The sequence below is a fragment of the Mytilus edulis genome, chromosome 7, assembly GCF_963676685.1.
Source record: "Mytilus edulis chromosome 7, xbMytEdul2.2, whole genome shotgun sequence".
NCBI classification, from domain to species: domain Eukaryota; kingdom Metazoa; phylum Mollusca; class Bivalvia; order Mytilida; family Mytilidae; genus Mytilus; species Mytilus edulis.
This window is the reverse complement of record NC_092350.1, coordinates 10,889,101-10,905,630: the sequence shown is the minus strand read 5'-3', so window position 1 is coordinate 10,905,630 and position 16,530 is coordinate 10,889,101. Positions and strand designations below refer to the sequence as shown.

General features: G+C 30.6%; 1 protein-coding gene across 2 annotated transcripts; it reads right to left on the bottom strand.

Annotated features, from left to right (window-relative positions):
- Positions 1–327: 327 nt before the first annotated feature.
- On the bottom strand, positions 328–15,934 carry LOC139529922 (uncharacterized). 2 transcript variants are annotated; one of them, XM_071325904.1, is made up of 7 exons: positions 15,812–15,934; positions 11,087–11,348; positions 10,192–10,425; positions 8,496–9,010; positions 5,765–5,966; positions 2,562–2,792; positions 328–969 (listed from the first exon to the last, which is right to left on the bottom strand). In XM_071325904.1, exons 2-7 carry the CDS (start codon positions 11,324–11,326, stop codon positions 454–456), a joined length of 1,938 nt encoding a protein of 645 aa, XP_071182005.1. In that variant the 5' UTR covers positions 11,327–11,348; positions 15,812–15,934; the 3' UTR covers positions 328–453. The 2 variants fall into 2 exon arrangements, with proteins under 2 accessions (XP_071182005.1, XP_071182006.1); XM_071325905.1 differs by having other exon boundaries at positions 11,087–11,288.
- Positions 15,935–16,530: the final 596 nt, after the last annotated feature.

The following is a 16,530-nucleotide window of genomic DNA, read 5'->3' as shown; positions in this document are numbered from 1 at the left end:
ATTTGATTCAGTCAGTTTTTTTTTGTCCCCACCACCCATTTTTGAATATACATTGGATGTTGATATATTTGTTTAAATGGTTTTGCTATATACACTACTTTGTTCGATGGAGGAATTAAAGATACTATAAACACTCGGCGTCAAACTCATATTCATTTCTTCTACAATGTACATTATTTTAACTAGATTTTTTTTTCACTTCAGAATAAGGTTTTTCAAAATATATATATCCGGTTGGAAATGTTGGGACTATTTGACTGTGGCGACATCTAAGTGTCACCAAGATGAAGATTCGTTAGATTAAAATAAAATAAGAGAAAAGGTAACTAAAGCAATGCAATGTTTTATTAAAGTAAATGTAATCAACTCTAATGCAGCAAATTTGAGAAGTACTGAGATAAATTTTATTCTATTTTCTCCTTTTTTTAATCTTTAGTTTCGGATGCAACATTTTTACTTCAATTTGCTTTCAAGCAGATATTCCGATTTCCACGAGCCATTTAATTCAATGAATTGACATTTCTTCATTTCAGTATCAAATACCTTGGCTTGTTTTTCATTATAATGTAAAAGCAGTTCTAACTCGCTGTTGCAGTATTTCAAAATATTTTTCAAATGTATAGTTACATGTTCACTCATGAAACAGCTATTTCCATAAACATACAATTCATAAACATGCCCTTTTTCACATTTGGAATATGATCCACACGTGATAAGTTGCCATTCGGAATCATAAGTTCCGACTATTAAGGTTAGGTCCGAAAAAATCAATGGAATATTTGATTTTTTAAGTCTATACGACACTATATTACACATTATTCTCGCCTCTGGAAATAGTTTTATGCATGTATCATTAGATTGAAAAACATCTTCCATATCCTCCGGTGACATTATACGAGAATATTTTGGTGAGTCCATAACTTCTATGAGAGCTCTTAAATCATGCTCGGGCTTATAGAAAACAGTGTTCTGTAATGAAAATAACCAAAAGTTATATCTCAAAACTGTAATGTCGTCACATTTAGAAAGTTATACTGTAGTTAAACATGAAAGACCGCTTTTGTTTCTGGACGTACTGTAGACGGCTATATGAATTATGTTTAACCTCATCTGCTTTATAATATTTGAGTGTTTTTTTTTAGGACAGAAACTTAAAACTTTCATTTTACAGACCGAATTTGTTTGAATCTTTGTTCGTTATCATGTCTCGATACATTTTTTTTATATTAAGTGTACATTATGACAATGCACGTAATTGATAGTAATGAGTTATGGTGTTTAAGATCATTTTGGATTATAGCTCTTCATCTTTTATATAAGCTTTGGTTTTCAAATATTTAGGCCACGAGCATCACTGAAGAGACATGCATTGTCGAAATGCGCATCTGCTGCAGGAAAATTGGTACCGTTAATGTTATTGCCAGTTAATTACAAAATTTAATGATACGTCCCGTATTTTATTTTTACAACACCTTCATTTATCAGGCGGAAAAGTATTTTGAACTACTAGAAGTTATCAGTAAGTGCATGCATCTTTTAAAAAGCTTTACTGTTTTTTGTCATAAAAATAAGCAGATGTGGTATAATTTCCAATGAGACAACTACCCAACAAAGTTCAAATGAAGCGGTTGTAAGTAATTATATTAGTTATTAGTTATATATCGGATATGTTATTAGTTATATATCGGATAAGTTATTAGTTATATATCGGTTATGATATCGGATATGTTCCTTACGTCGTAACTACAATCCCCTTCCCTTTCATGAATATGACCTACCGAATTAGACTATTTACCGGATTTGTAATCACTTAAGCAACACGACGGGTGCCACATGTGGAGCAGGATCTGCTTACCCTTCCGGAGCACCTGAGATCACCCCTAGTTTTTGGTGGGGTTCGTGTTGTTTATTCTTTAGTTTTCTATGTTGTGTCGTGTGTACTATTGTTTTTCTGTTTGTCTTTTTTATTTTTAGCCATGGCGTTGTCAGTTTGTTTTAGATTTATGAGTTTGACTGTCCCTTTGGTATCTTTCGTCCCTCTTTTATAATTATCAATTTACCATTTCTTCCTATCATAATTTTTAAAATGTTTAGATTGATCAAAAATCATCATTTAATGCAACAACAAATGGAAGTTTTTAACTACCTTTACTGGCTATACAGCCCTTGCACGGCCAGTCGATTAATGCAATAACAGACACAAGGCTACGTCTGATAAATGTAACGTAGGCAGATCTTGACAATGTGAACATCACAAAACCGTCATATATTCTGTGTCTTTTATGGTTTGAAGATATCATACATTTTCTTACGTTTTACCATTATCCTTTATGTAAGCAGTGTGTATTAGTTGATTGGTTTAACACATATATTAAAGATACATCGATGATAATTTCGACCCAGTTTAGTTAAAAATGGTTAAGTGGTTTCAGAAGAGAAAATTGACAATAATGTTAAAACCTATGGTTGACGACAAACGAAAGTTGGCAGTGATAGCTTATATGACCCAATATTGAATTCTATCTTAATAGTTCCTGTTCATAAAAATATCAATAACCTACTTTCTTCTCCAACACAGCAAGTTCCCCTCTAGAAATCGCGCCCGAAATCATTTGATTTGTGTCAGTTGCAATATAAGCATGATTACACACGGTACCATTGCATTGTCGTTGTTTAATAAATGATTTAAGTGCTTTATATATGCCATGTCCTTCGAATTGTTTGTTGATCCGACCTGCCCTAGTCACCATAGTTTCCCCTCCATCAACCTTGGAAACCATACAGAACGCCACCTACAAGTACAAGAATTAGACATTGACTTCGAAAATGCAATAGTAATATGAATTATCAAATGACCACCTTTACATCTTCCCAAGATATTTGTCTGTTAGATATAAGTATTGTATTTTAGATTCTTGTTTTGCAAATTTGTTTTAAGGCTTCAAATTTTTAATATTTTAATACATTTATACAGATCTGCAAAAACTGCAAAAAAGATCCTATTTTAGATCTGATCATTCAATATAATTCACAGTCTTATCCAAAATGAATTTATCATAAAGAGATGTTAAAGGGTAATTAGCTGTGAAATACATGTTCACAGATTTGATTCACATATTCATACTGTCTATTTACATATTTAGACATACATCAAATTACAAAATGTACAAGATGGTTCGTTTTGTTTATTCTTTAGTTTTCTATGTTGTATCATGTGTGCTATTGTTTGTCTATTTGTCCTTTTCATTTTTAGCCATGGCGTTGTCAGTTTATTGTCGATTTATGAGTTTGACTGTCCCTCTGGTACCTTTCGCTCCTCTTTTAATGATAAATGAATTATTTATAATGTACCAGTATTTCATGTGTATTTCAGACTAGACGCCATCTAAGTAACCATCGGGATAACCTTCGAATAATGCTTTGACCCGATAGAGACATGACTATTAATATAAATAAAAACTCGAATGGATTACAATTATTATATTCCTAACTTGATATAGTCGCAAACAATTCCATTATATTGACAACGATGTATGAGCAAAACAAACAGCTTTATCACATATTAAGTTTTGCCAACGCGAGTAAAATTTACACTTTATGTTTATAGCATCATAGTAACATCACACCTGGCATTTGTAAACTAAAGTGAAGATTTCATATCCTCCAACCAGGTCCGGGTAGAATATGTTGTAGTAATTCCATCTAAAAATCGTAAGTTTTTTTTCCTTTTAAATGTCTGAATAAAAATTTATACATTATTATATTTTACCCAAAATTACAACCTTTTTCACAGTCAGTTACTAGTCTTTTAACCCACATAGATTTTAAAGCAGTGAAATAAATTTTTATATCTATCATATCCAATCCCCCTTTTCATATGGACCAATAATTGAATTTCTTTTTACATTATCTCAAACAAATTTAAAAACAAGTTTTTTTCCCATTTCTTTCAAATTTTTCTCTGGAACTATGCAGGCAAATCCCACAAAAGTGAAAATAGGCACAATAAGTGTTTTGATTATCAGAATTTTTCCAAAAATAGTAAGATTTCTTTGTTTCCAAGAACAAAATAGTTTATTCATCTTTTCAATTTTATTTTTCCAATTTAGTTTTTCACATTCCTCCCTACAATACCCAAAGTATATGCCAAAGGTTTTTACTGGTCTATTGATCCAGTTGACTCCCTCTATTTTGTCGTTACATGATTTAAGCTTCCTACACATCACCCCTCTGTTTTATTTCTGTTAAATTTCAATCGTGAATAAGAAACACATATTTCAATTTCGTTCATAGTTACTTGAATGTCATATTTAAAACAACAAAATAAAGTAGTATCATCTGCTAGTTGTGAAATTTTTATAGTATGACTTTTGCAATCTAATTTGATTTTGATACCTTTAAAATCAGTATTGCTTCTTAATCTTGAAGCCATGATTTCCACAGATAAAACAAATATTAATGCAGATAAAAGACATCCTTCACGAAAACTTACATAATACTCGTACAGTCTCTTAATGTGCCCAATTGTACTGAAACAGTTAAGGGGTCTGTTGAAAAAATGTTTTAGGAAATAGCTACATAAATTGGTATCACTATATCCACTACAACCATCTAAACGCCTGCCCAAAATAACCATATCATAAACTGGCTTATATTAAGTTATTGAAAAAAAGGAAGATACGATCAAAGTACATAATTTTACTTGTGGAATAGCGCATATAGTTTTAAAAAATATAAATGTTCTGTGATGTCGATTTTTACCACATTAGACTATTATTTACTGACAATTTTTATATAAAAAAAACTTTAATTAGACTAAACATAGAACTAGATATTTTGTAGTTGAATATATCTATTTTCTAACAAGGAAGAACATTCAAATGTTACCGCCCCTTTAAGTATCAACGCATTGGTACGCGTACAATAATTAGTAACCAATTAAAATGCGAATGTCTTTTTTGAATAATTTTAAACTGTTTTTAAAATAACTGGATTTATTCGAGTTCCCTTTGTGAGTCTTGACGTAACGCATTAAAATATAAGTTCTGTATCTTTGTAACTAATCAGTCGGTACCACAGTCTAGTAGCTAGCACATTAGTATGGACATGTCATGTTAAAGTTGCTGTCAATGAAATATGTAAAAAGTTAAAAAGAAATGCCTCGGTTGTATTATCTGTGGAAAGGTTGGTTTTGCTAAATTAAAAAAAAAAAATTTTGTTTTTTGTTTGAGGTAGTTCCTTAACAAGGAGCTTATCCTTGTACATAAACTTCGTATTTTATTATCAAGTATCAGTTAAGAAATGAAAACACCATACGATGAAACAGGAAATTAATACACCCGGATTTGTTTTTATTCCCCAATCGGTTTATTAATTTCGAACAACGGTATACTACTGTTGCCTTTAAACATACATTATATTTTATACTCCTAATTTGTAGCTTCAATAATATATATAAAACTCTTCTCATTGATGACAAGAACTATTAATTTGAACAACAGTCTTAATCCTGATTGTTCCTCATCTATATAATTACATTTAACTAGAACTTTGAATGCTAATCTTTCTCAATCATCAGGTGTCACTATAGATTTTTAAAATGATTATATTTCAGGTATATCGCTGAAAAAAACCATTATTCTCAATGCAGATTTTAATTTACTATTTTCCTTATTTCGTCTTCTTAAATTAAAAAAAAAACTATATGAAAAATTGATTTGTCTTTTAAATGAAGCTTTTACTTGACACTTAAATTATAACTTACAAATTGTCCATTCACAATTGTAGCATATCCTTCGTTGTCTGGATGGTTGATTAATGATTTGAACTGAAAAGGGAGATAATCATATCCATCGTAAACAGAAGATCTGATTGACACTACGTCATCGTAATCAGCGTCGTTTACTCTCCTCACTTCTCTCTGTTCTGAATCGATCATCACTGGATCTGTCATCACATACGTATTCCTACAAAACCAATGGAATGTTTCAAAACAAATTCGTTGGACATAATGTAAACATATTTTATTACTGAAGTGATAAGAATAACTATTAGAATATATGTACCTAAATAGAGGGATTATACGTCGCTGTTAGTGGAGTCATGCGCTGTCGTTAATGAAAGATGTTAAATGTTATTCTGTCGTGTAAATGTAACTAAATAAATGTTCTATTTAATACATTATTTATTTATGCGTTTCTCTGTGAGGAATGTTTTTGAGATTGTTTGTACTGTATTCCTGTCACGTAGTGTTGTCATTTAAGCGATATTTTGAAACATTGCCAAATAAGTTTGAGGTTTGGCTAGCTATAAAACTAGGTTCAACTCACAGAATTCTTTTTTAAAATGCTTTGTACCTGGACCAGGATGTGTCAGTTGTTATCAAATAGCCTCTATGTATGTTGGTGTTTGTTTTTGTTTCAAGTAATTTTTATTGTTGTTCTGCTGTTTCCCTCGTTAAGTTGACGTGTTTCTCTCGGTTTTAGTTTGTAACCCGAATTAGTTTTCTCTCAATCTATTTATGACTTTTGAACAGAAGTGAAAGAGGGATGAAAGATACCAAAGGGACACATAAACTCATAAATCTGAAACAAACTGACAACGCCATGGCTAAAAATGAAAAAGACAAACAGACAAACAATAGTACACATGACACAACATAGAAAACTAAAGAATAAACAAGAAGTAAACTACTGTTGCTTTTATTTATTTATAATCGTATCTATGTATAGTATATGTAAGGTAACATTTATCATTACCTTTCATTAAAAGCCAGGATAATTAATGATTTATTTCTAATATAGATAACAGTATTATAGATGTGCTTTTATTTAAGAACTATCATAATGGTTAGTCGTTTTGACTTCAAGCCGTCTATAAAAAAAATTATTAAAAAAGAATGCAATAAACAGAAAACAAAATTGTTTATAACAAATAAGATAATGAAATGGTAGAGAAGTAGCATTTCAGAGTAAATTTAACATTTAAGGGACAAATCATAAACACAATTTTAAAATTTATATATGTAAATAAATAATTAATCGAAGGAAGATATCTAAAGATTTTCAACTAGTACGTACAATTGTGTGACTAGAAGTCAGAGGCACTATATGTTCAAAGTATACAAATAAGGAACAAATTGTATCCATTTGATGATAGTCGTCTTCTCATTCTTGAAACCTGCAGCAAAATAAGTCTTTAAAAGGACTTTAAAAGAAGCCCGTTGTTTAGTGGTTGTCGTTTGTTGGTTTGGTTCAATAGTGTTTCTCATTTCTCATTTCTAAATAGATAAGACCATTGGTATTCCTGTTTGAATTCTTTTACATTGGTTATTGTGTGGCCTTTTATAGCTTGATTTGTGTGAGCCAAGACTCCGTATCGAAAGTCGTACTTTGATCTAAAGTTGTTTACTATGTAGAAAATAGTGGATTAAAACAGCATATTTTCAACATCTAGGAGGCATAACTTATATAATACACGACTCACATCAGACATTAATATAAAAATGATTTAACTAAAAAAATAAAAATTAATGCGTTTTGATAATTTTTAATTTATTATAAGTAAGACAATGGAAATAAAAAAAATATAGTCGTAAATTAAAAATATGTGCGTTTATTTTATTAATGCGTATAACACTTAGAATAGTTTTCGCAAATATAAGTAATCGAATTGTAGATTTCGACAGTTTATCGTGTGTGCCAAATTTACCGATATTGCATTAACTGGTCTTGCATTCTTGTTCACTTTTCAAAAATAGCAAAAAATAAATGCACACAAAGATATCTGAATTGACAGTAATCGACAATAACTTGATATAATCCCCAAAAGAGCCTCTCATTAAGGTCCTCAATGCTCTTCAACTTTGTATTTGTTTGGCTTTTTAACTATTTTGATCTGAGCGTCACTGATGAGTCTTATGTAGACGAAACGCGCGTCTGGCGTATAAAATTATAATCCTGGTACTTTTGATAACTATCTAGCATACTTTGCATACAGAAGTTCAAACATAAATCTATGCAAATTTATAAAATTGAACAGCAGATAATGTGTTATTATGTTTGCAATAAGACCAATAGATCACAATTTCATTGGGTCCCCCAATAACAAAAAAAAAACCAACACATTTAAACAACACAAACACAGTTCAACTATTTAGTGACAGAAGGGGAAGGAACATTATCAAAAGCTTATTGACCAGCTGTTTCCAATTTACTCGAGCGAATGATTATCCGTCACGAATTCATAGTATGTCGAAGATGTGTGATACATAATGATTGCCCGTCCAACAAAATTTCATAATCTTGTAAGTAAACGGAATATATATGGTATCAGGGATAATAGTTTAACCACAAACAAGATAGAAAAAGAGACTGGAGAACCATAAACAAAAATAAATATATTTTTAAATATTATATAAACGCAATTTGTAATCATTGAGTGACATTTTTACAACCATATTTTTCCTATTGCTAACATTTTTATTATTGTCTTACTTAATGTTCTTTTCAACCAAGAACACGGTTTTGAAGTCGACAACCATATAACTGAGTTGAAATTCTTTTATTTCATTGTTTATTTTTTCAGCATCATTTTCTTTGCACATTATTAGGATATCTATTTCTGCGGGGCAGTGCTGTAATGCGTGTTTAAAATGAAGTACCAAATGGTCTCTCATATAACTGCAGTTTCCATACACTTCAAGGATGTAGGTATGGCCATTTTCAGAACGATAGTAAGTTCCACAAGTAATAAAACTCAACTCAGGTTCACCAGTTCCCACAATAAGAGATACTTCCGAAAAGATAAGTGGTATGTTTCGTTCTGTTAGTCTATATGGTACAAAATGACATATGATTCGCTCCTCTGGGAACAGAGAAGAACATACACTTCTAGACTTAAAAGCTGATATAAGATCCACTTCATACAAAATACGAGTATTTTCTGATGTAAGTGGTATCTGTGTAATATTTGTCATCTTATCACTATCTATCTTGTAACCAATTACGTTCTGCAACAAAAATACGTACGATCATCAAGTATATAACAAGAGAGCCGGAAAATTCAAACATTATATATGCACTAAACAAGTATATGCAAAGTCATAAATGAACTAAAATCGAAGGATATTCATCTACTTTATATGTTAAACCTCTTGTAAAATTCTATGCATAACATATTTGAAAGAAAATGTCGTTAGAAAGTAGATTTATAATAATATTTCACGTTTTAGATATTTTACAATTCTTATGGAATTATTCTGGTCTAGAAATTCAAAAAATTTGTGTAATTAAAACCATTGAAGTGCCTCTAATTCTATAGTTCTACGAACAACTCCAACGACTCAGTGTTTGTAATATTACGTTTCATACATGGGGTTCGTGTTGTTTATTCTTTAGTTTTCTATGTTGTGTCATGTGTACTATTGTTTTTCTGTTTGTCTTTTTCATTTTTAGCCATGGCGTTGTCAGTTTGTTTTAGATTTATGAGTTTGACTGTCCCTTTGGTATCTTTCGTCCCTCTTTTAGAGAGTGAAAGATTTTTTTCCTTTATACTTTGATTTGACTACTTAATATTAAGATTTCCTGGGATGCTATTCTTTATAGGACTTGAATATAAATATATATTTATCAGCACCAGACTAACTTGGTACAGGCTAGCCCGAATGTTTCTGTCTTTTGTGTCCATATTTTACCCTTCCCATATTTTATCTTCCGTATTTTGATATTTCCTTTGTGTTTGTGGACCCGACTTGCTTGTCTTTTTATTTTGTTTATCAAGTTTGCATATTTCATTTTTATAATAGTTTTTTATTCCGGGTTTTGTAAATAGTTTCGGTTATCCTTACCTTTGAGAAAAATGTGATGTATCGAACAAAGTATGCGCTTATGGGTAATAAAGAAAAGGGGTTATTTTAAAAAAATATATTTTACAAATATTGCTTAACAAGACGGCATAGATGTTCTTGATTCATGTATGAAATCATTACGTTATTTACATATCTAAATAATCGAACTCCACTCTTAGTGTTTTTTTAATGTAGAATCTAGTTGAAATTTGTTCATCTTTAAACATTTGCACCACGTCTCACTCTATTCAGAGGTTATGTGATTATTTCATTTATTGTTTTTTTTTAACCTTAATGTGTATCTTTTTAATTAATGTATCATATTTTATCATTGGTATACACACCCTTTTCATTAATAACGTCAATTCTCCCTTTGATGTCTTATCCAACATCGACTGATTATTAGCGTTATAAACGACAGCATCATTTGTAACAGTTCCATCACTGAATACATGTTTTTGCATAAATAACGTAAGAGCTTTGTATAAACCACGACCTTCATATTGTTTGTGGACCCGACTTGCTCTGGTAACAACGGTTGCGCCTCCATCCACTTTTGAAACTATGCAAAACGCCACCTACAATGTATATAATTAATATATAAAGGACCAACAAAGCAACAAAAACATTGACTGTTTAAAGGAACCACTGCGTTAGAAACAATGTTGATGTAATATAGTTTACGAAAATAATCTTAATATTTAGTAGTCAAATCAAAGTATAAAGCAAAATCAAAAGCTCAGTCACACACGAAGAGACAGATTATTCGGTCTATGTACAGGCATAATGTATTGTGTTTCTTCCTATGATGTGCATTAAGATTTAATATAGGATGGCCATTTTTTCAATCTAATGCACTTATTTAAAGTAAAGTTTTTTTTTATCATTATCACTTTCTTTACAATTTTTGTCTTCTAACTAATGTTTATGGGCAAAAGTTAATGCAATCAAGTAAGCTTGAATACATTGCTGTATGACAATATCTCCTTTATTAATCATTTTTGTGATTTTTTAATTTCAAAATTCTTTTTGAAGTTTAGATTTAGCCATTCTTGGTTTTACTATTCTCAATCAGCGTACACTGTTCATTTTGTTTTGTCTAAATAACATTTTTTTCTTTTTACCTAGTTGTGTGTTTTCTTCAACGTAAAGTATTCGTTTTGCAGTTCCAAATTGCTATCGTCTTTTCATAAAAAAAAAAATAAAAATCCAATAATAATGAAGTAAAATAATACTTACAAATTTTTCATTGATAATTGTCGCATATCCTTCGTTGTGAGACTGTGTTATAAGGGATTTGTACTTGTATGGAAGATAATCAAAGCCGCCATGAACAGCAGATCTGATTGAAATAACATCATCATAATCAGCTAATGATACTCTTTTTATTTCTGTTGTGTCTGAATCTATCATCGCTTCTTTATTCGCACTTAGTTCCATACTGTGTGAGTAAAAATATAAGGTACATGTATTTGACATGCAAAAAACAAATTCAGCAACCCTGAAAAAAACCCGAAAGTAACAAGCTGACCGTAACTTCTATTGATTAAATCCTTGTAATCAAAATTCTACACATTTTAATAAAAAAAAAAAGAAAACTAGAAACAAAAGAAAACTTAAATCTAAAAAAATCCTTTCGATAACCGTTCATATTACGAGTGCTTGTAATTCGGAACTTAAATACAATTAATTCATAAATGTGTTTCTGAAAATGTTAACGCATAGATAAGACGAACAATTCATGTAAAATTCATGTAAAATTATAAATGCAAATGCACAACTTGCTTAAATGTCGCACCATTTATCTATTACTATTGAAATCAAAACAAAGAATCGAAAATTACAAAAACTGGAAACGAGTATCAGAAAGAAAAGTAAATCGATGATTTTCAATATAATAAAACAAGAAATGCATTTTTTGTTCAAATTTATAAAACCAAATACGAAAAATGCAACCTTTTCTACTATGTGTGACACTTCGTATATAAATATATTTTTGCGTGGTCAGGCCAGCGTAATGATCTCTTCAATACAGAATACATTATCATGTCCATATTGCTCTTAACTCCTTTTATGTATTATGTTTTCTCTATTGTGTATGAAAATTATGCATATTATTTACTCGTAACAAGTACATGTTGTATCGACAGGTAAGGTGTATTATTCTGTGTAACGGACAATTGAAAAGTATGTTAAGATAACCCTACGTAGACTTAAAGGCACGTGGTGCCGAGAATGTATTATCAAAAAATTAATTTTATGCCATGCATCCAGTAAATCTAACCAATGAAAAATTACCTACCTCAGACACATCGGCGTTGAATACTGCTGCCTGGGCAAAGAGGCTTTGACAGATTTAAAGTCAGATGACATTGAGGCAAATCATTTGATAACTGACCCGACAGCTCTTCATTTAAAGCTGCATTATATTTGTATCACGGAAATATTACTCATACTGATCCGGATCATATATCTTGAAACCCGACATCTGGTAGATAATCACAGGTATAATGTTACAAAAAAATACCAGAACACCATTCTTGAAAGAAATAAAAAAGAATAAAAAAAATCTGCAACACAATTTTTGCTTTGACTTATTTGCAAGATATAGTGACGAACTTACAGGTACAATAGACAAATATGTTGCAAACTTTTAGTACAATAAAGTCCTTTAGATGCCAGACTATCCCAATGTGTTCTACTTGAAAGCATGGGTTATGCTGTCGTCTTTCTTTTGCTTGTATAGGTGGCCAGAAATTTTTTACTTTTGAATTACACATTGAAAATACTGAATATATATGAAAATATCAATGAAAAAGAAAATGTGTACCAAATACTTTGAAGACAAAATTCATGCATCAATTCAATGTGTTGGTCCAGAGAAATCGCTTTATGTTCATCTGTTAACAACTCGGAGTGTCATTAACTGCCTGGTCCTCTGATAAAGACTCTCTAAATTCAATGTGAAGAATTTATTATCTTCGAAAGGAAAATAAAAAATGCTAAGCTGACAAAAGAAAGAACTTGTACGCAACCGGAAAAGAGAATCGAGACATTGAAAAAAAAAATCAATTTTAATTATCAACAACAAGAAATTGCAGAAAAAAATCATGACGATGGTTTCTCAATGCTGAAAATGGCACAAAAACTTAAAGCAGAATGATTGTTTGATATCAAAGACAAATTATTTTTGACGATGATGATTAATCTTGCATTGACCTTGGTATTTTCTAAATACACTGTAAATTATCACGAAATTTACATTTTCGGACAAAACACCTTATTCCAATATAAAAGTCATATGAAATGAGTGAGTGGTGAAAATTCTGTTACCAATGCATGTATATATCATAAACTTAGTCCTCTGTGCACGATTTTCTCATTTTGTACGCAAATATAACGTATAATCGTCAATTTTTTTCTCTCTGTCTGTTATGATTTAACAAATATGGCTGCTCATTAAATGCCGTGTTTTGAAGCCGAAGTTTACCGCTTGTTACCTTATAGTAAACAAATAACAAAAAGCATGGGTATTGAGCACGTGTTTAACATGTACAATCAGAGAACTGTTTATTTTAATGACAGATCCATGCGTATTGCGACCACCGGATTTTTACGAGGAGAGTTACGCTCAGGTCACTATGCATACGGAGAAAATATGCATAGGAAGCAATTAAAAATAAGTAAACTTCTTCTAAATGTGGACAAATTAAAGAATTTTCCACAGAAAAAAAGTATATGAACATAAGTTGTATAATAAAAACTATCCATTTAGTTATAAAAAACATATGCGGATTCTTATGACTTTAAATGGCTATTTTGAAATGTTTTACAGTAGTGTATCGTATGACCAAAAAAAATGAATTTTTCCAACTGTGTAATCCTGTATCATAGAACAATGGTGTTTTTTAAATTTTAAACACATTTTATTAATAATCACTTGTAACGTCAACCCTAAGTTGGGAAGCAACTGAGGGCCCTCGATCTTAACAGTCTCATTTGTTAGGGGGAAACAAATAAGAATAAATAAAGGCAACAGTAGTATACCGCTGTTCAAAACTCATTAATCCATGGACAAAAAACAAAATCGGGATAACAAACTAAAACCGAGGGAAACGCATCAAATATAAGAGGAGAACAACGACATAACACTAAAATGTAACACACATAGACAAAATCCCACGAGAATAATATATATAACATCAAAACCAAATACATGAATTTGGGATAGACAAGTACCGTGACACGTCTTATCGCAATGTGAATTTACACTCAAAAATAAGAGAAAACAAACGACACAACGTTATAATGTAATACACACAGAAACGAACTATAATATAACAGTGACCATATTCCTGACTTGGTACAGGGCATTTTTAAAGGAAAAAATGGTGGGTTGAACCTGGTTTTGTGGCATGCCAAACCTCGCACTTTTATGGCCATGTGAAATATAACATCAAAATGACAACACAGGACTACAATATAAATAAATTGGAGAACACAATTGACAAAGAATCACACGAACAACAGCCACCAAAAGGCAACAAGTTCAAAATTTTAATACGCCAGAAGTGTATTTTGTCCACACAAGACCTATGTGTGACGCACAGATACAAAAGTTTGAAAACCGAAACGAGTACAAAGTTGAACAGCATCGAGGACCAAAAGATCCAAAAGGTTGTGCCAAAAACGGCAAGGGTTTTCTGTTAAGTTACCAGAAAATCCCTATAATTTAGAGTAATTTATACTTTTGCAAACAGTAAATTTAATAAAATGAATATTCAAAAGATGTACATGATAAAGCTGAAGTATTAACTAATTACAGGAAACAACTGAAATACATTCATTTACATAACCAGACATTTGAAACACAAAAGTAGACACATCCGAATACGTTTAAACCTCTACGCCAAGTAATAAAACTTCCATTATAAATAATTAACATCTATCTTTGTACAAATGACTAAGTAATTATCATCTATCTATATATTTATACTCACACCATATATAAACATTTGAATAAAGTATTTATTCTATCTGTATTTTTTCTCTCACAAGAGTTACCTGTATTAAATAAACAGTTTCAATTTTATAGGACTTCAACCCGTTCTTTAATTATTTTAATTTATATTACATTAAATTTCTGGTCGAGTGAACTTTTCCACGTGCTACTCGTTAAAAATTATCTGAAAGAAAATGTGTATTTCATTCATGAAAGTTGAATTTAAGATTTTGTTTCCAAAAAAGGATTTATTTCAAAGATATGGTGAGTGAATGTTTGCTTATAATATAATCACAACTGAAATGTCTTCGAAATAAATCCAATATTCGTGAAATTTAGCCATAGTTCCAAACTGTCAAATAAAATGGAGTATTCAGTATAATTAGAAATTACCATGGAAAAATTTATGGATAATTTTAAATAAAAGTATGTCCTCTAAGAAAGCAAATCCAATCAGCTGGAAAATTGTTCATAACATTATTTATACGGAGCAAAATCTTTTTAGAATCGGCAAATCAAATAATGGTCAATTCCATTTTCGTAAAACAGAAAAAGAAACCCTCATATCTTTTTCACAGCTGTAACAGTATAATGGTTGTTTGTGAACATATTTTTGATGCGTTTAAAAAGTATAATGTATTGAATTACACAACATATATTCCAATGAGAGAAGAACTTATCATACTAGGAATATACGATCACAACAAAAAAGTATAATGTCATAACTAATACGATTATGAATACAGTTATATATATAATTTGGAAATGTAGGAAATTCAATATAATCAAATATTAGTCTAAAAGTTTTACTTCCAGTAAATTGGTACTACATGTATATGCAAAACAATAACTGAGACAATTTAATTGAATCTATGCATAGTTCATTATCTTAAAAACACAAACATTTTGCAGCTGAAATAAAACTTATAGTGAACCTTATACATTAATAATTTTGTACTTACTTTCTTTTCCTATTTAGACCATTATACACATCCAACAACAGAAATATAGAATACACAAATTAACAATGTCGAGCATGTGACCTATAAAAATCACTGACGACACCGAACAATGTAACCCAGGTGTTGAAAGTACAATTTTAAATGTCAATTATAAGTAAAGGTAACGTGTAGATTTTAGTGTGTTTGTTTTTTTATGTATTTTATCATGTTTATCTAACCGTTAACTAGAATGTTATAAATCTTTTGTACGCAAACTATGTCTGTGTAATAAAAATTAACGTGTAACTTATTGGATAAAGTATAAAAATAGATTTTTTTTTTAATTGAGCGGTTCAATTGAGCGTTGAATTTAGTTCAGCGGTTATCCCTGGACGATGGATCATTGTAAACACATGGCCGTTGTGTATACTTCCCTGGGTTATATAAGGTAAATATTATTCAGGTTATTTTCAATAAACGCGTTCAAAGTCTTAAAATAAACTCTTAATTCATACAGTCTATATTTATTGGTCTGGTAACGACATGTATCCTATATAGCACATCCGAGTTGTCAAGGTCCTATATTTTGTCATTTGACATGTACAATTCAACGAACCCCTTACAATGTTGATGTAATGTTCATAAAATTAAAGATGGCATTCCACATGATTGCATTCCATTTTACCTTGACTATCCTTTTGGTTTATAACTCAATTCTGGTATTACAAAACAAATACAAG

Bases quoted from the DNA above. Each gene is read 5' to 3' on its own strand.
- LOC139529922 (XM_071325904.1), bottom strand. From the start codon at position 11,326: ATGTCAAATACATGTACCTTATATTTTTACTCACACAGTATGGAACTA. The intron at 10,426-11,086 runs GTAAGTATTATT...TATACATTGTAG, and splicing joins CAATTATCAATGAAAAATTT to GTGGCGTTTTGCATAGTTTC. The intron at 5,967-8,495 runs GTAAGACAATAA...TTGGTTTTGTAG, and splicing joins TTGGTTGAAAAGAACATTAA to GAATACGTATGTGATGACAG.